The sequence below is a fragment of the Peromyscus maniculatus genome, chromosome 3, assembly GCF_049852395.1.
Source record: "Peromyscus maniculatus bairdii isolate BWxNUB_F1_BW_parent chromosome 3, HU_Pman_BW_mat_3.1, whole genome shotgun sequence".
Classification (NCBI taxonomy): Eukaryota; Metazoa; Chordata; class Mammalia; order Rodentia; family Cricetidae; genus Peromyscus; species Peromyscus maniculatus.
In genome coordinates this window covers 130,603,021-130,628,674 of record NC_134854.1, presented here as the reverse complement: position 1 = coordinate 130,628,674, position 25,654 = coordinate 130,603,021, and the positions used below count along the sequence as shown (strand labels likewise).

The 25,654-nt window shown below is 46.3% G+C and overlaps 1 protein-coding gene across 18 annotated transcripts in view; it reads right to left on the bottom strand.

The window, feature by feature from the left end:
- The window catches only part of Itpr1 (inositol 1,4,5-trisphosphate receptor type 1), a 343,419-nt gene that overhangs the window by 53,018 nt on the left and 264,747 nt on the right, over positions 1–25,654 (bottom strand). For all 18 annotated transcript variants that reach the window (XM_076567490.1, XM_076567491.1, XM_076567493.1 and 15 more), the window contains 7 exons: positions 23,400–23,653; positions 17,123–17,323; positions 15,532–15,642; positions 13,117–13,212; positions 9,972–10,094; positions 8,642–8,746; positions 4,887–5,079 (listed from right to left, as the gene is read on the bottom strand). In XM_076567490.1, coding sequence (XP_076423605.1) covers positions 4,887–5,079; positions 8,642–8,746; positions 9,972–10,094; positions 13,117–13,212; positions 15,532–15,642; positions 17,123–17,323; positions 23,400–23,653 — 1,083 coding nt within the window. The remainder of the gene's footprint in view (positions 1–4,886; positions 5,080–8,641; positions 8,747–9,971; positions 10,095–13,116; positions 13,213–15,531; positions 15,643–17,122; positions 17,324–23,399; positions 23,654–25,654) is intronic.

The window sequence follows — 25,654 nt, the reverse complement described above, 5'->3', positions numbered from 1 at the left end:
AAAGAGGTCTCTGTGTAATTTACTAATTGTTGATATCATGTTGGAACTTGGTCACAGGCAATGTTTCAAAACCGTTGAGTTACAGAGCTATGAGCAATCATCTAGTTCAAAATTCTTCATTTTGAAAAAAATAAGAGAAACCAATGCCCAGAACTTGGAGGAAGTATTGGCAAATTCATTTCCCCAAGTTAGTGATCATCTGGAGCCAGTGAAAGGGGTAAAGACAGATGGCCAATGTCACCATTCAGTAGAGCTGACTGACTCCAGTCAACTTCCAGGTAGCAATTTAATATTTCCTAAGTTAATTGCTGAAACAAAAAGAACATACTTTTTGAGCCAGGGTCTCTCATGTAGTCTAGGCTAGCCTCAACCCAGTTCTGCAGCTTAGGATGTCCTCACACTTTATTCTCCTGTCTCTTCTTCACTATTGTTGTGCACCACCATGCCTAGTTTTATGTGGTGCTGAGGACCAAACCCAGGGCTTCATGCACATTATGCAATCACTGAATAACTGAGCCACATCCTTCCTCTGCTGAAGCAAACTAGAAATGAGACTTCATCTGCTCTGCCTGGAATAGCCATTGGCACTTCTTTGGGGACCGATGTCCACTTCTGATATACATAAAAAAAAAATAGGAAAAGAACTGGAGAGATTAATGGTAGAAAGCTGATAACTGCTGAATTTGAGTGACGGGTTCAAGGAAACTGACAGCATCCTTATGTATTCATCAAGAGCTCATGAGAAGTCCAGGAAGAATATAAGAAGCTAGTAGAAATCTGTGATGGTCCATGGGAGCCAGAATTCCCCGCATGGGAATATGTACCCTTCAGTACAACTGCAATCAAAGGCCTTTAACTAGGGCATACAGTGTACGAATACATCCAATTTCCCAAAGCTAACATTTTTATACTCTCATTTCGATTCCGAACAAATAAATAATCACTCCTGTAGCTCAAACAGTTATTTATCCAGGTGCAAAGAGATGGTTAAAGACCTACAATATCTTTACACTTCCCGTGGTACATGCAGCTATGTCCCATCCTTCTCCAAACTTTCCCCCCCACTTCCCAAAGCACATACTTTGCTTCTACATCCCAACCTGATGGTAGCTCCCACGAACACACTGTTCAGCTCCCATGCACCCCTCCCCCCGTTGTGATATAGACACATGCCTCCACTTTTGCTATAACATCAAAGAAAGCTTTGATGGAACACCCTAAGGGGGTCAGCTAATTATTGTCCCGAGCATGGCCGTATCAGTGCTGTGCTTCTCATACGTGGAAGGTAAGGCAGGTGCTGGCATGAGGTTTCACAGAGCAGATCATAAAAACTGTGGCTTTCTCCTCACACTCACGCTTCAATCATTTACTCTAAGGAAAGCAACTGCTGTGTCGTGAGGACACGGGAGACTCCTGGAAAGGTCTATGTGCAGAAGAAAGGAACCTCCTGATTCCAGAGCTGCTGGAGAGCAGTGAGGAGTGTACTCACCCAGTGCTCAGACGACAACAGTCCTGGATGGCATCTCAGTGGCCACCTAATGAAAGGCACGAAGCCATAACTATCCAGCTAAGCTACTCTCCAATTCTTGACCACAGGAAACTACAGGACAATGAGTATCTGTTCTTGTAAGCCACTGTGTTTTGGGAATGATTAAGGCAATCAATAGACCTTCTATGGTAAGCCAAATGATGCCCAATCAAATGTCCCAAACCCGAATCTTCAGCTTGTGAATGTGTTATGTCATGTGACAAAAGAGACTCACAAAGTCTTTTAAGTGAAAGGAGGAGGCAGAAGACCCAGAGGGATACAGCCTGGAAAAGGCTCTCCTCGGCATTGCTGGCTTGAAGACGGAGAAAAGCTCATCACCCAGAAACACAGGCAGCTTTTAGGAGTCTTAAAGCGCTGGAGGGACACACGAACACATCCTGCCCATACCTGGAGTTTTAACTCTGTGCGAACCTCACCAGACTTCTGCCTTCCAGATAGCACACGTACATTGCTGTAAGCACTGGGGCTTGTGGCAGTGTGTTATAGCAGCAGTAGGCGATGGAACATAACCCCCCCACCACCCTGCACCCCATCTTTTAGGCTGTGTCATCCTCCCCTGCTAGATGTCACCATCATCCCTCTTCTTCTTTCAGGTCTTTATTTCCCATACTTCTGTAACCTGTCATTGCTTGATTATAGCCCTGGTCGTAATCAGCTTTGTATTGTAGCCACTTAAAAATATGCTTGTGCTGTCTGTCTCCTTACAGCTCGTCAGTTCCCACAGGAAGAAATATGCACACTGCTAAAACCCCCACTGCATCTTGCAGTGTGTGTGCTTTCACTGAGGACTGTAATTTAGCCGGATTGATATACTTGCCGCGCAACGGCAGGAAGGTAGAATGCCAGCACCCAAGACAGCCAAAGGACAGCCAAAGTTATTGAAACAACCGCATCCAGGGCATGTCTTGGTCACACTGGTTCCTGGTTGTTTGTTTTAAAGAAACTGGGCTTTTCTGGATGACTTAAGACTCCACACAAACAGCATTTCCCACTTCTAATGTGATAAGCATGAGGGACATTTCCCAGCAAGAAAGGGTCAGCATAAGCAACTTTATCTGAGCCCCCTCTTGCTCTGTCTTCTAGTTACCACAACCCAGAATCTTCTCCAGACATGATCTTCAGATGGCAGAAAGGGATGGCCCAAGAAGAACGTGTACACACAGGGGTGTGTGTGTGTGTGTGTGTGTGTGTGTGTGTGTGTGTGTTTCAAGAATAAAGCAGGAAAGGGTTTGTGGAGAGAAATTCTTAAAGAAGATAAAACTAATTTCTACTAAAAAGGATTTATTTATCTTTATTTTAAGCATATGAGTATTTATCTTGCATGTGTGTATGTGCCTGGTACTCACAGAGGCCAAAGGAGGCTGTCAGATTCCCTGGAACAGGAGTTACAGGGGGCTGTGAGTGGCCAGGCAGGTGCCAGGAAGTGAACTCAGCTCCTCTGCAAGAGCAGCCAGTGCTCTTAACTGCTGACCCATCTCTCCAGTCCCAGACTGATTTCTTAACACTATGAAACACTAATATCAGTAGCCAAAGAGACACCAAGGGTGAACTGACTACTGATTTCCTATCACACAGTCACAACCTTCGTAACTTCAGCCAAAGGTAAGCCAGCCTCACAAACACGACAGAACAATCTCCTGGGCACACTTGGTAGAAGAGAAGTCAGCGACTTAGTGAAGAGAAGTGTGTTCCATTTTAACGCAGCTTCTAATGAGAGCATCTCTTCCTTTCCTAAGCACTTGGAATGTTTAACTCACTTATTATTTTCCATTTTTGTCTTAGTAGATAGCTTTGAAGCCAATTAAAAAATTTTCAGATGACAAGCCTAGTTGTTCTTAAACTTCCCTAAAACAAACACTATTTTTCAAAAACAGAAGGGCTGAAATGAGAGAAGGCACTAGCTGTGCTTCAAGAAAGATCGGGGAATAGCGAGATGGCCTTTCTGCGGTAAATGAATCTTGACTGTCTGCTGTGGATATCGTTTTGTATAAATAAAACACTCACTGGCCAGTGGCCAGGCAGGAAGTATAGGCAGGACAAGGAGAGAGGAGAAATCTGGGAAGTGAAAGGCTGAGTGAGGGATACACTGCCAGCTGCCGCCATGACAAGCCGCATGTGAAGATGGTGGTAAGGCACGCGCCACGTGGCAAGGTATAGATTTATAGAAATGGGTTAATTTAAGATAGAAGAACAGATAGCAAGAAGCCTGCCATGGCCATACAGTTTGTAAATAATATAAGCGTCTGTGTGTCTATTTTATAAGTGGGCTGTCGGACTGCTGGGGCTTGGCAGGACCCAGAGAGAAAACTCCAGCTGCGACTGTCTACCGGATGGCTGAGGGTCTTCTGGGAACAGTTAAGCTGCCTGCTCTCCTCCCTCACCTTGGGGCTGAGGACCCGCTAATACCCTGGATTGCACAACTCTTTGTGTGACTCTGGGAGTGGAGGGAAATGGGGAGGAAGACACACAAGGCAAGCCTGGTAAGGAAAGCAGGCCTGGCTCTGCTCAGACTGGCAGGGACCAGAGATAGCACAAGTCCCGGAAACCGATCTCTGACACAGCTCTCCCCTATTCCAGCCGCACCCTGCAGAGAGCCTTCAAGATCTCAACTGGAGCTTGACTTCAGAGTTTTGAATAAAAACAAAACAAAACAAAAAAAAACAAAACAAAAAACAAAAAAAAAACAGGCTCCCAACTCACACACACAAATAAAGCATGATCCTTTCAAAGTTGGTCACAACAGCTGATGCCAAGCAGGCTGCTGGTACTGAAGGATCACATTAAAACCTAATGAAAACTGGGAGCCCGAAGCCCTGGGGGGACGGGGGGGGGGGGGAGAGAGCTATAAATGTGCTTTAGACGAGTAGAGTAATCTCCATCTGACTTGGCTGGGCTTCACCACGGGACCTGCTGGTGAGCAATGCTGCATCTTACTCGGCAAACAATTACACCGCCTGTAAAATGCCTGGGAGTTTTGAACCTGAGCTGCTCCATCAGACGGAAAACAGAAGAGTCTCAGGAACAGGTGTGCCTGTCTGCATTCTCAGCCCAAGGGAACCAGCCTGTGAAGGAAAGGGCCTGGCCTTTTCTGTGTCTAGTTAAGTTTCCACAGGGAAACACCCAAACAGGCACTCCAAGTCATCCATGAAGCTCCCTGGGCCCATCAAATCAAATGCCGCACGAACACAGCCCATTTAGAGCCTTTAGATCAGGCCCATACAGTGAAATACCAAAATTGTCTGTATTCAGATGGGAACATCACCAACCACCCCTGAATGGCTTCTACCCAGGCCAAGCGTGAGCCCCAGAGCTGCAGGTTCCAGGTACTATAACTCACCTCGAAGTTTCTTCTGCCAGTTCATTTCATTGAAGAGGTCCTCGGAGCGCAGGAAGAAGTCATTGATCTTGCTGCCTTGCTCATCCCGCTCCGTGGTGTAATATATTCGCAGTTTGGATTCCTTAGTCAGGAATTCACAGATGCTGGGCACGGGGAAGACAATCTGTTCCATTGTTCGGTCCAGTCTGACAATCTAGGGTTAAAATATGTGGAGGGTAAGTAGTTATTCCCAGAGCTTTTTACCAAGACTCTTTTGCTTTGCTATTGGCAGTGAATTCAGGGTTCAAGGCTCAGGATAATGTGAATCTGTCTGATTTGAAAGCCCTGGTTGGGATCTCTCTCTCTCTCTCTCTCTCTCTCTCTCTCTCTCTCTCTCTCTCTCTCTCTCTCTCTCTCTCTCTCTCTGTCTTCCTGCATGCACATACCAGACATAAAAGTTTTGTTGTTTTGTTAAGTCCGTAAGAATTTGTCTAACCTCATACTCCACTCATTTAAATACTATTGACTTTCCTCTTATAATCTTAATACTTCTCCACTTTAAAATACTGGTTTTAATTTTGTGACTGTAACGTGGAATATTTATCTTTTTTTTTTTAAATCACTAGAATCATAAAACTGTAATAGTTACACTCTACACACTCCCAAGGCACTTTAAAATGATTCTGTTTTGAGACTGTAGATGAACAATGTACAACCTTGACTAGACACTGCCCAAGTGTCTGTCTGGACAAACAACTGATAAGCTTAAAGATAACCAGCACAATTTCACAAGCTAACCAGTTCAGCCTGGTTAAAACACCCAGTAGCAACTGACATTGACACTGTATGGCATAAAAATTAGTTGATGAAAATGAACAGATGGGAAATCCATTCTTCCTTTTCCTTTAAATATGATCAGTGTTCATCTGGAAAAATTTATCCTGTGTTTTGTTAGGACATTCTGCTGAGGCTGGTACTATACAATGGAACTTGTTACAGTGATTGGGCTGTTCTTCATGTGTCCAAGAGGACAGCCACTAGTCACAGAGGCCACTGAGTACTAGGCACATGTAGTTCCTGCAAATTAGCAACAGAATAATTATTTGCAACTAATTTTGATTTAACAGGCATGGCTTGATGGTTAGCATACTAGATAAAGCAATGTTGGGTCATAGTATAAGCCTCAACTCACTATCTTTTCTCAGCTAGCAAAACCTGGGTTATCCCTACACAGGGACTTTTAGAACAGACCTTTGCTTTTATACCACATTTGTAATGACCTCCTACATCTTGTCATAACGTCCAGAATGTGTGATACGTGAACCAATATGCCCACTGTCTCTGGGAGGATATCAGTGTTCCTTAAACTGGCTTCGGGGGGCTCCAGGAGTGGATGCCTGCAGGTTTCCGCCATTCTCTTCCTCGTTGGGCCTTGTCTCCAGAGCAGTCCGGTTCCAATTAGTCACAGTTTCAAGGATAGAGTTCTAAAGGGCCATGGGCTGCAGTACACCAGAGACATGGCCTCGTGGCCTTCTTTTATTCTTCCCCAGAGACTGAGGTCAGGTGAAGCCCAGGCTGACGCCCTTGACAGGAAGAGCTTGCTCCTTCTCTCAATACCTTTGTTCCCTGATGGGGCAAGAGAGGTGACTCAGGCCCAGTTGTGGTGGGAAACTTCTGGAGGTCAGGCCGGTTCTCACAGCTCTGACTCAGTGAGAACACAGGAACAGCGCCTCCTGAGTCTAGGTGGAGCTTAGGTTTGGGGGGCTTTGGAATTATTCTGTTGTCAGAATGGTTTTTGGTTCAAAGCAACCTGGTTGGACTGGAAGTATAGTATGTAGCAGCACCTAGAACCTGCCAGGGACATAGGCTCAAGGACCTGTTCCAAACACGTGCTAGGAAGTGGCCATCCACTTCACACAGACAACATCAGGAAGCAAAGGAGGGCAGAGGAAGACCTCTGGCTAGAATTCCATTCTATGGCTGAAGCGTGAAGGCTCCAGAGTCTACTAGCCCAGCCCCAAGCAGCTATGACACAGTACCCCAGATCTGCATACATAACCCTCGATGCAATCAAAGGGAGGGTCCTGGCCAGCTAAGGGCAGGATTTGGAGGCTAGTCAGAGTTTTAAAATTTTCATTGTTTAAGCAGATTTAGCAGTGGGACTCAGGAAACAGAACAGCATTCCTTCTCTACCTCTAGTAGTAAGAGAATTCATCAGACTCCAGTCTTCTCCCAACTGGACCTAAGAGTTGGACGACACCTCCAGATTCTATTCATCTTTAACATTCTGTACTGCCAAGCGTGTCTCCTAAAGGATGCAGAGGACAAAGCTGGCCAAGCTTCTGGCCACGATCAACAAAGGAGGACTATGTGGTCACATACATTCAGCATGGCTGCCGAGTTGGTCCGTGAAGCATTTCATGGGGACGACCTGGAGAGCTGAGACAGCAGGTAGGAACAGACTCCCGAGCAGTCACGTTCTGAACGTGCTGTTCTGTCCAACGAGTCTCTTAGATCTTCCCAATCTCTCTTTGGATACTGATACTAAATTCATTAGCAAAACAAGGTACAACATGCTGACTACCTAGATCCTGGAGCCAGACATGTTTCCTTTCAGATGCTAAGAGTCAATGCAGGTGATCTGAAGTGCACCCCATCCTCAGGAGTCATACAGCCTGGGACTCAAACTCCAGCAGAGACACTGACAACTGGGAAGGGTGCATCCTCACGGAGCCTTATGGAAGAGCTCCTACATTTGCTACAGATGTGATGCCACACACTTCAGAAGGTCAGTCAGAGTTTTGTCCTGTGTAAAATGCATGGTGGATGGTGGGGCTCCATGGGTGAAATGCTAGCCGTTCCAATGCTCTCTGGATAAAGTGTAGACTTCTTCCCAGGAGTGTGTAAGCTTCAGATGCTCTGGATTGCCTCCTCTCCTGATCTTGCGCCATTCTCCTCTTGACTCACTGATTTCCAGCCATACACGCCTTCTTCAGCTGCACCCCTTACCTGCGGTCTTCCTTGTGGAGATCAGAAAAACTCCTCCCTCTGGGCACTGCCCATTTCAGCCCTGTGTTCTTGCACCCTATTTATTTGGATGCTATTTCTTCAGAACAGACCTCCTGGGTCACTCTAATCTATAGCAGGTCCCTCTGCTAGACTTTCGTTGTATAAATGTTCACATGTGCAGGTGTGTGCTGATAAATATATGCCAGAGTCAACTTGAGTATCATTTATCAGGCACTTCCCCCCCTGTCCATTCCCCCTCTCTTTTTGGAGGCAGGGTCTCTTATTTACCAATGGCTCTTCAAGTAGGCCAAGAAAGCCCAGTCATCTGCCTAACTCTGTCTTCCCAGCACTGGGATTAGAGTGCATGATACTACACCTGAATTTTTTATGTGGGTTCTGGAAGGTAAAGTGGGTCCTTGCACTTGCATGACAAATGCTTTATCAACTGAACTATCTCCTTAGCCCTACCCACTTGTTTTAGGTGCTGGCTAGAATTTGTAATTAAATCCACATGGATCTGATTAGTGTGTGTCTCCCCCATCTGGACCCTAAGCAGTAATCATGATATTTTTGGCCACCCCTGGACATCTAGTACCTAATGGAGGAACCTAGTAACCAGGAAGCACTCCCAACATTTTTATTGCTGAGAGCAGAGAGAACATGCCAACCCTGATAGAGGGTACCATCCACTCAAGGTCCAGGCTTGCTGCCTGAGCTCTCCCTGTTCAGGCCTTGACTGTGTTTTTGGTTTTGTTTGTTTGTGTTACCTCAATTTGTGCCGTGTGCTTTGCATAGAACTCTAAAGCTTCATCACCATCCACCTGTCCTCCAGGTTTCAGCATGGTTTGAAGTTCTTTGTTATGCCGAGCCAACTAGAACACAAGCAAAGAGAAATTCGGGGTCAAGGATTCTAAGAGCTACTTAGAATCGAGGTTTATTTCTTTGAGACAGGGTCTGAAGTACCTCAGGCTGACCTTGAGCATGCAACGCAGCTGAGGATGACCTTAAGCATTTGATTTTCCTGCCCCTCTCTCCTAAGTTCTGGCTTTACTGGTGAACACCACCACAACCAGGCCTCTGTACATGCCAGGCAAGCATCCTACCAACTGAGCTATACCCGCAGCCTTTCTGACTCTGAGTTAAAAATGCAAAATGACCAGCAGTAAGCCAAAGGCCACAGTACTGAGAGGCTTACTCCCTTCTGCTCAGCTCTGCTCTGCAAAGAGGCTATTTTGGGAGTCTGGCATAAAAGAATGGACGGCTCAGGCCCATGCAGGGTCCCCGTTTTCTCTGATTTCTTAAACCAGGCAGGAGGGACATGAGGGTTTCTGTGCACCCCATTAAGCCTCCACTCTGGGACTATTCAGATGCTTTTGGATACTAGATGCTGAGTATGGAGGTGATGTGGGACAGGGGAGCGTTTAAAATCCTGCAGTAGATACGCAGGGGCAGGGACCCGGCAGCTGCAGGCCTCTTGCCTTCATTGTGCCATACCCAGGGACTGTATTTTAAGTTTAAAAGGGGCTAAGAAAGGGACATGTCAGCCTCCAGCTGGGCTACAGCTTGTCCATTCCCACCCAAAAGCTGAAGGCACACCAGTATACCCAAAGAAGAAGTAACTTCAAAACCCAAGCCACTTGGGAAGAGATTATGAAATCTGGCATTCTGGTGTCAAGGCAGAAAGTATTGCCCAGAAAGACAAACAAAAGGAAACTCTAAGGACAGGTTCCCACAGATCCCCAAATGTGATAGGCAAGGAGGCTTAAGTTTATTTCTTCACGTTGTTAAGAGGGATTCATTAGTATTTATAAAATGCCTAGGACTCCTTTTCAATGGCTCCAGACAAAGTACCCAGTGTCACTGCTCCAGGGGAGATGCACGTACAGAGCATGGGGATTTCCAAGTCCCTGACCTACCACACTGGAAAATGGCAGCGTCCTGGAAGTCAGCCCCTCGAGGCAGGTGGCCAAACACACCTGCATGCCATGTTCACATGGGTACAAACAGTGCTAGGAGAAAGCTTTCCAGGAAGAGCCAGTCCCCGGGCAACTTAGAATGCTGATGGTGTCTAGAAAAGCAAGAGAGGGAGGGCTGTACCTGGTGAGCGAGTATGTAGATGTTGTGGCCCACATTCCTGGGGGAGGCAGCTCCATCCTCACCATTTTCCCCATCCTCAAATTCCACTTCACCTTGCATGTAGGCTTTCTTGATCACCTCCACCTTTGAGAAGGGACAAGAGAAGACATTTCCTGACTCAGGGGTGACCCATGCAGGACTGGCGTTTATAGCACTTAGCAGTCCCTACTCATGGAGCAGACACTGCTCACCAAGGACTGTATCTCAGCCTCTCTGGCTTGGATATGGCCCCTGACTCCTCAGTGATAATGATGCTGGCAGTGAGTATCCGTCAGCCTTCACCGACAAGAGAAGTTCACTCATTCCACTTGGACCAACCAACATTCAGTGGCTGGTTCATATCCTTCTGCTTTAGAAGCTGATGGAAGTTTTTTTTTTTTTTTTTTGTTTTTTTTTTTTTTTTTGTTTTTCGAGACAGGGTTTCTCTGTGTAGCTTTGCGCCTTTCCTGGAACTCACTTGGTAGCCCAGGCTGGCCTCGAACTCACAGAGATCCGCCTGGCTCTGCCTCCCGAGTGCTGGGATTAAAGGCGTGCGCCACCACCGCCCGGAAGTTATAAAAACACCTTGACGTGTGTGTGTGTGTGTGTGTGTGTGTGTGTGTGTGTGTGTGTGTGTGTGTGTGTGTGTGTTGGTGAGATATGGTTCACTCGCTAAAAGGGTTTTGCCATGCAAGCCTGAAGACCTGAGTCTGAATCCTGGAACCCACAGTGGAAAAAGAGACCCTCTACAGTGTAACTTTTAGGTAAGTAGTAAAATTACTTTCTAAGTCCAAGTCTCCCAGACCCTACCCCATGGGAAGGTAACTTCATGAACCAGCATCGCCCCTGAAAACCTGTGCTCTGTCAAACACTGTGTTCAGTGTGCTAATGTCTGTTCAAGTACAATGCTCACAAACATTTTATGAGGTCTCAGAAACTTCCACTCCTTTACAGAGGCGGAAATAAAGAGATAAAAGAACATTGCTAAGGTCATGGTTAATGAGCTAGGATCTGAACTTGGCCACTACCCTTCACAGCTGCCTGCCTGACTCTAGGACTCCTCATAACCTAGTAGTACACTTAGAGCATTTTACTACCTGTTGACTGTTCTCACTCACTGTGGTTCCCAGGGTGCAGGGGCTGGAGCTGCTTACATCTGAAGCTATCCCTTGGCAATCAGCACCATGCACAGAGGTGGCCCTGCCAAGCTTCCCTAAGTAAACGTATCGTTCAGAATTTATTAATTCAAACACTAAGAATAAATATGGTCAGTTATACTAAGAATTAGTCATTTCCTTTGAGGATTCAGAAGGTATGTCAGCCTGGGGGTACCTTCTTCATTGCCACTAGCCATTATTGGGGACTTTCTTATTATCCAAGGTGAAGCCTGCAGAGAGCCACATCTTCTGTCCTGACAGTGGGTCAGCTGCTAGATGTCACTTTGGAGATGAGACCCTCGCTCCCTGAGTTTGATTTCCCAGCAGTTCTAAAACCAAACCCAGCTTGTTACATATGTTAAGGTCACGGACAGGTGCATGCACACATATGCATGCAATCATGTGCACACACAGATGTGTTCTGGATATCCAAACATTCTTTCTATTTGTCTTCTTAGAACCCTGTTTACTCTAAGAAGATTTGACCCTTTCTATGATCCAGAATAATGTTCTCTAACCACAAGGGGGAAACCCAGGAGTTGGTGGCAGCCATAGCAAGGGGTTGTGGCATTTCCTCTACTGGAGACAGTCTTGAAGAGCCAGGGCACATTCTTGATTCCTAAGAGCCGGAATGGGTTCTATACAAAGGCCACACTGACCATACTAAATAATGACGACCCTTAGCTACCCAGTTACCCCAGTTACATAAGCTGTTATGTAAACTTGCAGAGACTCCTGTCTCTCCTGAGAACTCATTCCCTGACCTCAGGGATCAAAGAGCCAGGCTGCTGTGAACTTTTATTTGAAGGAATATATAAAGGGACTTTGGTCTGGTCTCTAGAGCACATTCAGGTCACTGGGAGGCAGAAATGTTTTAATGCCCTCATTTAAATCTGTCAGTTACAGTTTATTTGCATGGGGCACAGTCCAAACAGACTCAACTCGTATCACCCATCCTTGAACACAGCTCCTTTCAGAGTTCGCAACACCAACTCCCAACATGGACGTCACAGCCCATCACAAACATTGCTCTTTGAAAATAAACCAGGTCATGTTTTAAGAAAACAAAAAACTAAACATCAACATTCAAAATACATTCTTCTGTTGTTCAGATTACTGGCACCAGGGACAGATGTGAACTTGTAAATCCTAAAAAGATGTGGCAGGGGGCTATGTGTGGTGGCACTCACCTGTAATCCCACTGTGTGAAGTAAAGTGATTGAGAGATTAAGGCCAGCTGGGTTATAGTAAGTCATCATTTCAAACACCCAAGGCTGTCAGGGAAAGGTGGTGCATAACCCATGACCCCAATACTTGGGAGGTGATGGTAGAGGACCCAGAGTTCAGGGACAGCCTCAGCTATACCGCCAGTAAGTTTGAGGCCAGCCTGAACTACATGGGACTGTGTCTCAACCTCCTACTCAAAAACCAGGAGCTGGTATGTACTCAATGGTAAACACTGCCTAATAATGAACAAAGAGAAGAAAATGGCTCTCAACTCATAAAGGACTCCATGCCGGGTACTGTGCTAAAGGTGTTGATGTGACTCGTGTTGTAGACTTGAACATAGCCCTTCAATGTAAGTCATCTTACCTTCTCTTCTATAGGTCAGGACATTGCAGCTCAGAGAGCTCAAAGAGCTACCTGAGGTGACACAGTCAAAGCACTGAGCCATGGCCACGAACCCAGACTCACCTAGACTCACCCACTGCACACTGTTCTCCGTGAGCGAGCAAAGCGGGAAAGGGGGAGCCGTCTATATGTGGTCTGTGCTGACAGGACAAGGCGAGGCACCCCATGTACATTGCCATACTTCTCTACCCAGCCACAGGCCTGGATTAAATGATCCTTGATACTTTCGATTTGGGGAATGTTTTTCAGAAGCTCAGAGAAGCAGGTCCTTCATTCTGTCTCAGTATTTTGCTCTGAGGTTCTTTGATGCCACTGGCAAGGGATCAGTCACAACTCACCAGCTCCTTGGGCCTCATGTTGTACAGAATCCTCTCTGCGTTTTCACTATCGTGTCTGCTTTCCATGATGGCCAGGAGTAGCTTCGAAGCATTGTTCTAGATGGAGAGAAGCAGGGAAAGAAATATGGAGGAGCTGCCTGGGCAGCCGCCTGGACATGTGTGTTTAGCAGCTGACACGAGTGTGCATCTTGGCTGACAGACAGATCCATCCCATGGCTGAGTACATTCCGGAGTATCTTCAACAGGCAGAGGGTGTGCTCCTTGGGACCTTAGGAGCGTGTGGAGAGTCTGACTTGGGTCTAAGAGGCCTGTATTTGTTAGGACATGCATTTTCATTTTGGAAACTTTGACAACCTCTGGAACCCCAGAACAGGGGTGAGATTGGGCAGAAGTGCACTAAAGACACTCCCCTCAGGAATGGACTGTCAGCTAGTAAATCCCACAACAGTTCTAGTAGAAATAGACATTTTACACATGGGTGTTGGTGGGTGTGGTCTTCGCTCTGTATCCACAGGGGACCCCACAGTCTCCAGAATCTCAGATGCTCAAGCCTCATATAAAATGGAATAGCATTTGCATATAATCTATGTATCTTTTTTTTGTCTACTTCATCTATATATTATATGTAAAACCTGATATGGTGTAAGTGCTGTGTCAACATTCACACTACATTATTTGGGGAGTAAGAAAAATGTAAAAGATATATACATGTTTAGTACAATTTTTTCCCCTTAAATATTTTGTTATTGGATATTGTGGGCCAGAGATGACAGGCAATAAATGTAATTTCTCCCTGTGTTAAAATCTATCAGCTTTCATATCTCCTAATATCATGAGTACATGTGCTATTAGTTAGTAAAAGTGGCCCAGAGGAACACTTCCCATCCGCCAAGACATAATTTCCCATTACATTAACAATGTCCATGTGTCCATACCTGGCATTTCTTGACTTAATCTCATTTGAGGCCCCAGGTCTTCAATTTACATATTCCCTTGTATATGGGTCTCAAAAGTTTGTGTTTTCCTTCTGGAGACTGGAAATACAGACATTCTTCCTCCCCAGTTCGGGTCACAGAAGTTCAGTCCAGTGGCTGAGCTTTCACCTATTTCTATCATAATCCCCAGACTGCTGAATTCATTGAAAAAGGCACTGAAATGCCAACCAGGAACACATGGACGTCTCAGTCTATTTCAGACGTTCATCGTGTACTTTCTGATAAATGGTAGCCATACGAGAGCTTGAATGATATTCAAGTCAAGCATAAAGTACTTATCAGAAGGAAAAAACAGTGTTAAAAAATTCCATTTAAACCATATGCTCAAATCAACCATGATTTTGGACTCTCAGTTCTAAATACTAAAGGAAAAATAAAATTAACCATGCAGCTTCTGGGGGAGTGTGTTAGTATCTTCCTAAGGCCTTGCTTTCATCTGTTGCCCTGCATGCAGTAAACGCAGATGAGCTTCTCAGCTGACCTCTGTAGTTCAAGGCTATTTCACAGTCGTGAGAGGGCACTTACTCTGGCCCGTGGGTAGGAGAGAACACGGATCTCAACACGCCCTAACATGGGACCGCAGAAGAGGAAGCATGCTCAGGGCTGCTAACACGGCAGTCCCAAACAGCATCACACACCAGGGTGGGCTGCAAGTTCAGTTCTCAGAACTGGGTATTTTGAGTCTTTGACAACCTCTGGGAACCCCAAACAGGGGCAAGAGATTGGGGGACTGGCTCATAGACCCCCCAGGAAGGGTCTGTCAATTAGTAAACTCCACAGAGCAAACACCTTGAAGTCACTATTTAACTCCATAGCACTATTTTTATAGGGCATTAAATATTAGGGCTACTTCAGAGTTGGCAGCTACAGTCTGTCATTTATAACAGTTCAAAGAACTTATTAGAGGATTGTACAGGCACATTCTTATTTTAAGACAACATTATCAGCTGCCTAGTCAATGGCAGAACAGAAAAAGGTGCCTCCTGACAAAGTGAAAAGTGATTCTGGTGACATCGGAAGGGCTTAGTTGTACTCTTCTTCAGCTGTTCCCTTCCCCCCAAAGCAGCAAGATCAGAAACTACAGAGGAATGGTGCTTCTCTTCTCCCTCCCAACCCGCACTGGATGTCAGATTTCAGGCTTTTCCTTCTTGGATGCTTTTTGAGTTTCTCAGTTCTGGTGACAGCTCTGCATCCCCCAGGTGACCTGACTGAAAAAACTGGTACCCTCTCCCCAGGCCCTTCTCTGGAAAGAGTGAAGTTCTGCATTTTAGGTCAGAACGTGCAATGTGGGTCATCTGTGCAGTTAAGCAGAACTGCCTTTGGTATTTCGTTTCACAACACCGACTGTGTCACATGCCAGGCAAAGCATAAACTGACTCTTCCCAAAGGCCGCCACCTCTAGCTCTCAGTCTCCACTTGCCTTCAGTTCTAACACAAGGTCCATCCGCTTCTTTCCCAGAGGGTTGATGTCATTGAGGATGAGGGCTGTGATGATATCGATGCCATTGGACTCGTGGGTGGCGATGCAGTTCTGCGCAAACATACACACATACACAGGCATTTACACAAACGCTGGCCATAAATCAGACGGCAAAGGGCAACAGGCTAAACTGCTATTTCAACACAATGCTCACCACTCCCATAATGTCATCTGGGGAGAGTGCAATTTTCCGTGAGAAAGTGGTAAAAATAAAAGACAGATGAAGATCTCTAGTTTCAGAATTAACAGTAAACAGTAGGAAAGTCCCCATACACCCTAACTGATAAATTGGCTGAGTCTAATCCAAATAGCGCCGTACAATAATCGGCTTTGTTCTTATAGGAAAATATGGTGTGTGACTGATACCAGGATCTGAGCCCCTTTCCCCTTTAAAACTGTGTTCCGCTCTCTCTCTGTCACTCATCTTGTGAATCTGGTACTTCTGCTTAAGGCTTAAGCTTGGAGAGCAAGCTTCTGCTCAGTGTGCGTGGTGTCAAAATGGACCAGCTTTCCTCAAGTAGGATCCCTGACTGCAGATCAAACTACCCTAGTCTGTTCCTTTCAATTGGCCTTGGTGTAGTAGGGAAGTAAACTTGAGGTCTTACATCCATAGCTTCAGAACCCTTGCATTTCTTTGTTCTTCCTCATAGCTAGAACTGTACCATCTCCTTCACTGGAGAACCAAGAGAAGGAAGTGGATCTGCCAAAATGGCCTCACACTACGATCAGGGTTTTCACAGATGGTGAGCTGTCTACTTTCAACTGCTTTCATTGCAGCGAATGTCCTGCCTGCCTCAACTAGCTCAACACTTCATACTTTCCCTGGCCTCGGGGCTTAGAACTAACCGTTTCAAGCTAGGAAGGAACTACTATCTGGAATTAGAAATCACAGTTGTTCTAGTCCTGAAATGCAAACTCACAGAATCTTCCAGATGCCATGAATGAGCAATGATTCTACTTAAGAAAAAAAAAAAAAATTGGGCTCCACTCCAAAATTACACTTCTTGGGAGGTCAGTCAACACTGGCTGGTCTTTCCTTTCCCAGAAGTCCATGATATTAAATCTCAACTACAAATGTTCTCTTCTTGCTTCCAAATTGTTTCACAGGAAGCAAGTGTTTTCTCTCTAGCTAGGTTTCGAGGAGTTTGAAGGAATCACTTTTTGATCTTTTCTGGTTTTTAGAATAGGTCACTATTCTCAGGTGATAATTTAATTCCCACTTTATTACTTGCCCCTAAATATCCAAGTTATGATTGGATATTTAAACCAAATCAAACAAGACTGAGTCAAGCCACGACACAGTCAAGCCCACTCATTCACTGGGTAAAGTTCTGGATTATGAGAAAACACCATGGAGACTTCTCCACTGCTGGAGAAGGGCCTCCTGTCCTAGGAGCTCCCTAAAATTGACGGGTAGTTGTTCTGTGTTTTCTGAATGCGTCTCTGTATAACACGTATATGTTATGCATAGCATAGCTTTTCCAAATAGTAAGTGTGCCTTGCTCTCACCCCAGAGTCTGAACAGAATTACCTGGTTCTCGTGGCAAGGCCCTTGGCAGTACTCAGTCAGACTCTCCAGAGTCTGGTTGATAAGAGCTACGTTCTTCTCGTTGATGTAGAGTCCGAGGAGACCGAGGCCCCCGGTTGTGCTCCCACAGATGCAGTCCAGAAACTGCAGTGTCTCACACACCAAGTTGTAGTTGGTCTTGTTATTTTGGCAACGAAGGAAATTCTGCAACGGGGCATGCGAGGACAAAGGCAAAGAGAAGAGGGCAAAGGTCACCCATCCTGCTACTTGGATTGTCTCTAATAAGCTATGAAGACAGGTACAATATGGGACAGAAGAGTCTCCATGGCCCAGGGATGGTCAACCTGTGGCCCTGGTCTACGGCAATAACCCTGTGGCTTTTTCTCCGATGTGTCTGTATGAGATACAGGGAAAGGGGCGGGGGGGATTCTCTTGGAAATCCACTTCAGGTTCTTTAGATATGAATTCTCATATTTCCATTTGTCCTTTTAACAAAATCAATCTGGGTATATATGTACATGTGGTGGGCATGTTCATGTGTGTGTATGCATGCATGTGTGCATGCATATGGGTGCACGTGAACATGTATATATTTGTGTACGGTGGCCAGTGGTCAATGGTGGGTATCTTCCTTTACTGCTCTCCACTTTATTGAGGTAGAGTCCTTCACTGAGCCTGGAGTTCACCAGTTTAGCCAGGCTGGCTACCCAAGGAGCACCAGGGACTTTTGTGTGCTGGGATTACGGGCGTACACTGCTATGCCTAGCTTCTTACGTGAGTGCTATCGCTCTGCACTCTGGTCTCCACAGTTGCATGACAAGCGTTTTTTTACCAGCTGAGCCAAGTCCCCACCCCTCTGCTTATTTCTTCCTTTACCCTTGCCCACCACCTTCTTCCTGGGTGGTTAGCGGGTTGTGGTTCTATTTAAGGATGACAGAGTGGAGCGTGTGCTGAACACACAAGACTAGTACAAGTACATTTCACCACAAAATGAGAGGTTAGAGCTGGCGTTAGGGCTTGGAGCTTAGCTCAGGGACAGAGAGCTTGCCTAGTGTGCAGAAGGCCCCTGGTTCTACCATTGGTACTAAAAACAAGCACCTCCACCTCACCTCCTCTACACACACACTCACACCCACCCACCCACCCACCCACCCACCCACACAGAGTTTGGCTGCAGATAGGCCCCAGGAAGAAAACCTGGATTAGCTTGTTTGATCATTTCCACTACTAAATAAGGGGTGAGAATGAGTAAATATGTGTGCATGTGTGTGTATACACGCATGTGCGTGTTCATGCACATGTGCCTGACTGTATTCTCCAAGAGACACACAGCAAGAGCCTTCCTCAACAAGTTATGGAAAGCAACCCGAGTGACCCTGTAAAGTTGGGGGTTTCGATGAAGGGGCACGTGTCTGAGACTCCTGTAGTGAGGCACAAATCGACTACAGCATTCTTTATCTCAGAATTAGAAAGTGGGCAATGTTTACACTAGAAGTTGGGGAGTAAATGGATAGAAAGGCAAAAGTGGACATAAGCTCTGAAGTGGCAATTCCACTTCTGTCCACAAAGTATGGACTGGACACTCATGAGAACACTGTTTACAACAGCGGAAAACAGAAGCAACCTAAATGCCCACCAACTGGGGAGCAGCTAAATAGATATATTATACCCATAAGATTCTATATTATGAGTGAGAAACATTGAGTAGGTCTTGGCATGCCAACGTGGAAAGATCTCTAGGTCATACTGTAGGTTACAAAAAGCAGATTTATAATCATGCAGATTACTGTGAAATACATATTCAAATTTGTACCAAAGGTTCCTAAACAGAGTAAGGAAGGAGGGGAACAGCTCTCTGTGGATGGAAGAGATACCACTCTTTCATTTAAATACTTACCGTCATTAGAACACTTAGGAAGAGGATTTATTCATGTGTGACTTTAGCAACAGAAGCACCACGAACGCACAGGTTAAAAGTGGGTACGTAGACAGATGGCTGATTCATCAGCCCACCCTGCCCCCATCCCCCATTTAGCCTCAGTCCTTTTTAGTTAATAACTTGTGTTCTACTTCTGGTAGGATACAGAGGAAGAACAGATTACTTAGGAGTCCTACTCTGTGGGTAAGTGACTATTTTGTTTGTTTGTTTGTTTGTTTGTTTGTTTTGTTTTTTGGTTTTTTCGAGACAGGGTTTCTCAGTGTCGTTTTAGTGCCTGTCCTGGATCTCGTTCTGTAGACCAGGCTGGCCTCGAACTCACAGAGATCTACCTGGCTCTGCCTCCCAAGTGTTGGGATTAAAGGCGTGTGCCACCGCCGCCCTGCTAAGTGACTATTTTTTAAAGGGTTACAGGAAGCCAGTGGAGGGTTTCACCCAGTTTCTCCCTTGCTACGACATGTAAAGTGCTGTCTGTCTGAGGGCCTGGCAGGGGTAGAGGGTAGAGCCTAGGCATCAAAAAGACATGGCTGCTTAAGATGCGAACTCACAGCATCCCCTCTGAGGGCCATACGGTGACATCACTGTTCCCGGTATAGTCCTCTCTGCTGCATGATGTTACTGCTCCTGCCACAGCCTTCTCTGGCAGTGGCAATTAACTCATTCTCTAAGCACTCCACTTTGTTGCCTTGGGGCCCCTGAACAGTATTTCCTCTGTCTGACACACTCCCCTGGCCTCTCCTCGGACTCCTTTTCCTTCAGGATGTAGTATAAAGTCACTTTGTCCAGGAAGTCCTGCCTGCTTCTGAGGCACCCCTATCTTATGAGACGGGAGCCTAGAAGGATGCCTTTCTGTTCTCTATGCGCCAGGTGGGCCGTTCAGACTCCACACTAGAAAGGTCCCTCGGCACCACTGGGAACCACAGCCACAGCTCAGAGTTGTAGGCACCTTACTACACATGGATGGTGACTAATAAGTGCTTTATTAAAACTGGTTGCAATAATCTGAATTCAAGTGGGTCAATAGAAAAAAAGAACAAAGACAAATGATCAAATTATCAGTTTATGGGGTTCCCACTGAACGCCATCTCTAATGGTTTTTGCGAATGTCTACCTGAACTCGCCCCCTCCTAACTCAGATCTATTTCCTCCTGTCTTTTACAAAAACAGACAGATACTTTTCACTGAGCGGCCCAGGGAAGCTTTGTCAGTCCACCTTTAGCACACACCACTTTGTCCGGTCAGCATGAAGAAAGCCTGGTCTTTTCAGGAGGACAAAGGGTGGGTGAAGATGGGTGAGGAAGGGAAAGATTTCAGGCCTGTGTGCGTGTAGCCTCTGGCCTTTAACCTGGGGAAGGGGAAGCTCCGGCCGAGGCTCAGCAAACACTCAAAACCACCCAAACTGGTGAAAGGGCAGTCCTCCATCAGGTTTCTGAGTAAGCAGGGCTTGCTCAAGGCAGCAGTGGCCCATTCGGCGGGGCCGAATTCGGTAGCTTTCTCTGCACTGAACATCTACCAACAGGAAAGTCAAGGTTATAAATACAAGAAGCTGGCACGAGCCCAGAGACCGCTGTCTCAGAAGGCTGGGGCTTCCTCTCTCTGAGCAGCTCTGTATTTCCTTGCACAAGGGAGTCGACCACTCCTGCCTGGCAGCCGTAAGAGAAATTGCCAGTGCCCTACCATCTGCCCAGGGACTCTGCCAACGGGTGGCATTCTGAGGAGGTACATCCCACTTAATGCCATTTTGAGAACTGCTTTCTCACAAACACAATGCCAGTGGAGCAGGTTTTCCCCTGATTTGCGGGGAACTACGCCTCTTTCTTTTGACCATTTTTTAAAACTGATTTTCAAATGACCACACTGAGAGGAGTTTCATTACAGCACTTGCATACATATCGTAGGAGTTTTTAAACGATGATTCTCACCTACCCTACCCCCATCAAAGCACTGATCCAGGAGTGCCACAGGGCCCTGCAGACACCTAAGGTTCCCAGGAATGACCCCCCATGCCCTCTAGGGCTCCTACAAGATGAGGGCTAGTGGAGGAAGGCTCTGGGACACTCTAGTTTCCACTCTCAACAGGGCAGTTTTGCTCTGTTCTGCTCAGCGTAGTCCATTTCTTCACAAGTCTTCAAACAAAGGATTCAGTGGCTAAGAAAAAGGTGTCTAGAATCGCCTAATTGGAAAGTCCTTATGTACCTTCAAATGGTGATTTGCTAGGTTTTTTAAAAATATGTGAACATGTGCCATACACACGCACGCACGCACACACACACACATGCTGTTTCCCCCCAGAGCAGTATAAGGACCTCATTAAAAGCTACTTCTCCCCAGGGATTCTTAGGGCATAAGGTGGAGGGAGAGTTATATGAAAAGAAAAAGTGTAGGCCTATAATTCTGAAGACTTCCAGTAAGAAATGGTGAATTTGTGCAGTTAAAGCCTGGTTCTGTTTTCCCACTCAAGGAACACAGGCATGGGGGAGAAGGAGGGAGGGAGGAAGGTGGAAGACAGTCAAGTCCATGAAACAAGAAGCCAGCTAGAACCCACCTATCAGCACTGCCCCGTGACATGCAGGGAGGGTTCTACTCAGGGCAGCCTCAGTGGGTGGGCTGGGGCCTGGCAAATCTGAGCTGTGCAGACCCTTACAGCACTTAGCACGTTGTATTGCAATCTCTGGTTGGCACAAGTGGCTCCTGTTCCAGACACTCAGATCTGAGGGATGAGGGAGGTCTGGTCACCATTAGTGCTGGGTGCTGAACAGGTGTTCTCCAGTATAAGTGACGTATGACCACACATGCATATGAGCTGCAGCCACCCATTTCTCCTGTGGAGCCTGAAGTTGGTGGTGGCCAGCGACACCATATGGAAGAACAGTACAGAACACTGATCCCTATGCTTAGCAGCACAGTGGGACCCCTAGTCACAAAGATGTTACCGCTGAGCTGCCTGGACCTAGATTCCTAGGGATCACTCAGTCTTCCCTTAGTTGATCTCCCCCATGTCCAGTGAATGAGGCAGGTTGGAAGGGAGACAGAGGGAGGTTGGCTGGGGCAACAAGACAGGGTCCAGCCATAGTCCCTTGGTGGATAAAGTCAGCAATATAAACATTTAAAGGTGGGACCTTCCTCTTGCTAGATCTGGCCTGTGTCAATTCCTCTCACATCATCACCACTGAAGCACACAGAACTATCAATACAGACTTGTTTGCCTTAGGAAGAGCCATCCCATTGGAGAGCTGTGCAGATGCACTTTTCCTTTCCCTCCTAACAGCTCTCAAGCAAGGAGGGGCAGGCACCCCAGGTTCAAGAGTTGACAGGAAAGCCAGGCAGGACACCAAGGACCACATGCTCCAGGATGCTTCTCCTGGGTAGAGATTGGGAACAAAGAGGCGGATCTCTGGAGCACACCCTCCGCCCTTTCTAAACAATCTTTGTAACAAGAAAACTGCAAAGGGAGATAACACCTTGTCTCTGTCTGAGAGTCTGGTTAGTATCATAAGCTCTAGCTCCAAATGTCTAAGTTCAAGTCCAGCTTACTAAACTTCTAGAACATGTAGTACACACTGACATACATACATACATACATACATATGTGTGTGTGTGTGTGTGTGTGTGTATATATATATATAATCTTCCAAACACTATACTGTCCATTATATATATATATATATATATATATATATATATAATATCTTCCAAACACTATACTGTCCATTATGCAGCACACAACTATAATATACTTAATAGTCCATATCTATCCAATTATTACCTGAACATCTATTGGCACTGGTGGCAAAGAGTGGCAGGCTATAAGACATATACACACAGATACTGATGCATACTAACCACATATGGATTCAACATCCCTAATCAATGAGGCTTTTGTTTCTGACCTTGTGGAGACACTGTGAAGACAGGAAGGGACAGATCATCCATTCATATTTTCATTATCAGTCAACCAGAAAGTCAGTAATGCTGGATCTCCAACTCACACAAGGTGGTCTAAGTGAGAGGAGCTGAACCATGAGAAGTGGGACACCATGGTGGAATCTACCCCACACTCCCAACTATAGGTGTCGAGGTCTCCAGGGACCTTGCCTACAAATGTTGGAACTTCCTATGCTACCAATCACTTACAGACCTTAGGGTCCTCCAACCCAAGGCTCTCACCTGCAGTTGGAGTCCCCAACCCAGAGCCCTCTCCTGAAGGCCACAGGGTCCCTGTAGTCTGGCTTTGCACCTGGAGGTATTTGGGTTCGCTGCACAGGACCCTCTCTTGAAGGTCTCTAATTCCCCACAGCCTGGTCTCTCTCTAGGTCTCAGGGCCACCACAGCTCAGTCTCTCACCTGCAGATCTCGGTTGTGGTTTTCACACAGGAGCTGCAGGAAGCGCAGGATGGGCTGCATGATGGTGATGACCGCACTCATCTCTAGGTCATCCTTGGTTTTGTCGGTTGTAGCCTGGGTGCCCTCCCCAGACTGGTAATGGTCATCAGGGTCGGCCTCCCTCCGGAAGGTGGTGAAGGCTTTCCTGGTGGCAGCAGATGCTTCCAGGAGCTGATCCCGGACCTCTTCTGTTATCTGTGTTGTGGGCTCTTTGGCTAAAAGGCAAACTTGTGACAGTCAATACTGCTACATCCACAGAAGTTCTATTTGCTATACTCCGGAGGACAGTCAGAAACCCAGGTTCCTGCACTTGCTAAGGATCTGTAAGATTGGCAAGAACAACTTGATAGTGCTTTTGAGATGTCATTTAGGCTTGTGTTGTGCTACAGAGCAACAGCTTTAGTACAGGCATTGCCGACCTCATAACCTAAGGCTCTGAACCTCAGCTTCTTCCTTCATAAAACAGGTGACTTCTAGAAGGCTCCTGGGAGACTTGATGTAATACTAATCAGAACAGCAATTAATGTTACTGGAAGGACAACTGATTGACCCCTTGCCAAATGCCAAGATACCATGAATAAGCATCTGTGCGTACTATCTTATCTGGTCTGAATGACCCTATTAGATGACTCCGGCATCACAGATGGGAGAACAGACTGCATGGGTTCTGACGCTGGCTCGGTAGTTTACAACTGTACCTGTGCCTCAGTTTCCTTATCTGTAAAATAGAGATAATCATTTTATCTAAGTACAGGGATAACTTGAGCTTTATATGAACTGACACAGATAGGTAAAGGACTTTGAACAACGCTTGGCTACACTCTGGATCTAGGAATGGCTTCCAGAGACCCGTGTGTGTGTTAAAGGCTTAGGCCCAGTCCGCAGTGGTATGGGAACTGATAGAACCTGTAAGCGGTGGGGCTTGGTGGTCAGCGGTTAGAAGGAAGGGAGTGTCCCTGGAGAGGATTGTGTGACTTTCTCATCTTTTCTGGTTTCTTCTGGTTCTCTGCCATGAGGGGACTAGTTTTAACCTCTGCTAGGTGCTCTGTTGGCTATGTGCTGCTCCGAGGCAGGTCCCAAAGTCACCAGACTGAGACCTCAGTTACTCAGACAGATGTTTCCTGGTCCTAAGTTTATATGCCACAGGTATTCGTTATAGCAACAGAACACGGGTTAGTGCATGCCTGGTTCACACTCAGTACTCAGCAGGACTCGGGAGTTTTTTGTCTGTTTGTTTATCCTCTTTATTCCACTAGTGGTTCTCAAATAGAGTGGTATTTTGGTGGGGGGCGGGGGGGGGGGGTCCTTAACTCTACCCAGCAGCTAATTGGAAATGCCTGGAGACATTTTTGGTTGGGAGTGCGGGTGTGCTAATGGCATCTAACAGGCAGAGGTCACGAACATTGCTCAACATCCTATACCCTCTACAAGGGACATTCTCCAAATGTCAACTGGTACTTGATTGACATCTCTAGTACTAGCCTTGAGAAGTAAAGCTCAGAGTGGTTAATTAATTTGCTTGAGGCTGTGTGACCCCTAAACTTAGGGTTTATCACTCCTCCACCACCCCTGCACCCCCCTCCGACCCCACCCCAGGGCATTTTTTGCAGGGAGATTATAGAGGAAAAGTTTACAGTTTGGAAAAATAAAGAGAGGTCACCTGACATCTATGTATTTCCTCAACTTTCGCTAACAATAAGCAGAAAAGCACAGCAAAAAAGTTATTCATGGATCTTAACTGTGACTGCCAACTTGAGAGGATTTAGAGTTGCCATGGAAACACACCTTTGAGCTTGTCTGTGAGGGAGTTTCTAGATTAGGTTAACTGATGTATGAAGAAGAGTCCCGGATGTGAGTGGCACCATTTCCTTGGCTGGTGTGGAGAACTGACTGAAGGGGAGAGATGCTTCGCACCAGCACTCAGCCTGCCTGGCTTTCTGACTGTGGGTGCCATGTGACCGGCTGCTTCCCACTCCGGCTGCCCTGCCTTCCCATCACGATGGACTACAAACTCAAATCAGGCTGCTTTTGCCACAGAAATAACCAAAGTAGCTAACACAACCCATACAAATTAAAACTGTGCATATATAGGAATATTCATGAACTGATTAAGCATGAAAGACCTTCCCAGGTGTCGGGCTTTGTCTTGGCGACGTAGAAGGAAGACATCATAACCAGAGTGGTGGTTTTTTTTCTAAAAGCCCTGGTCAGAATGC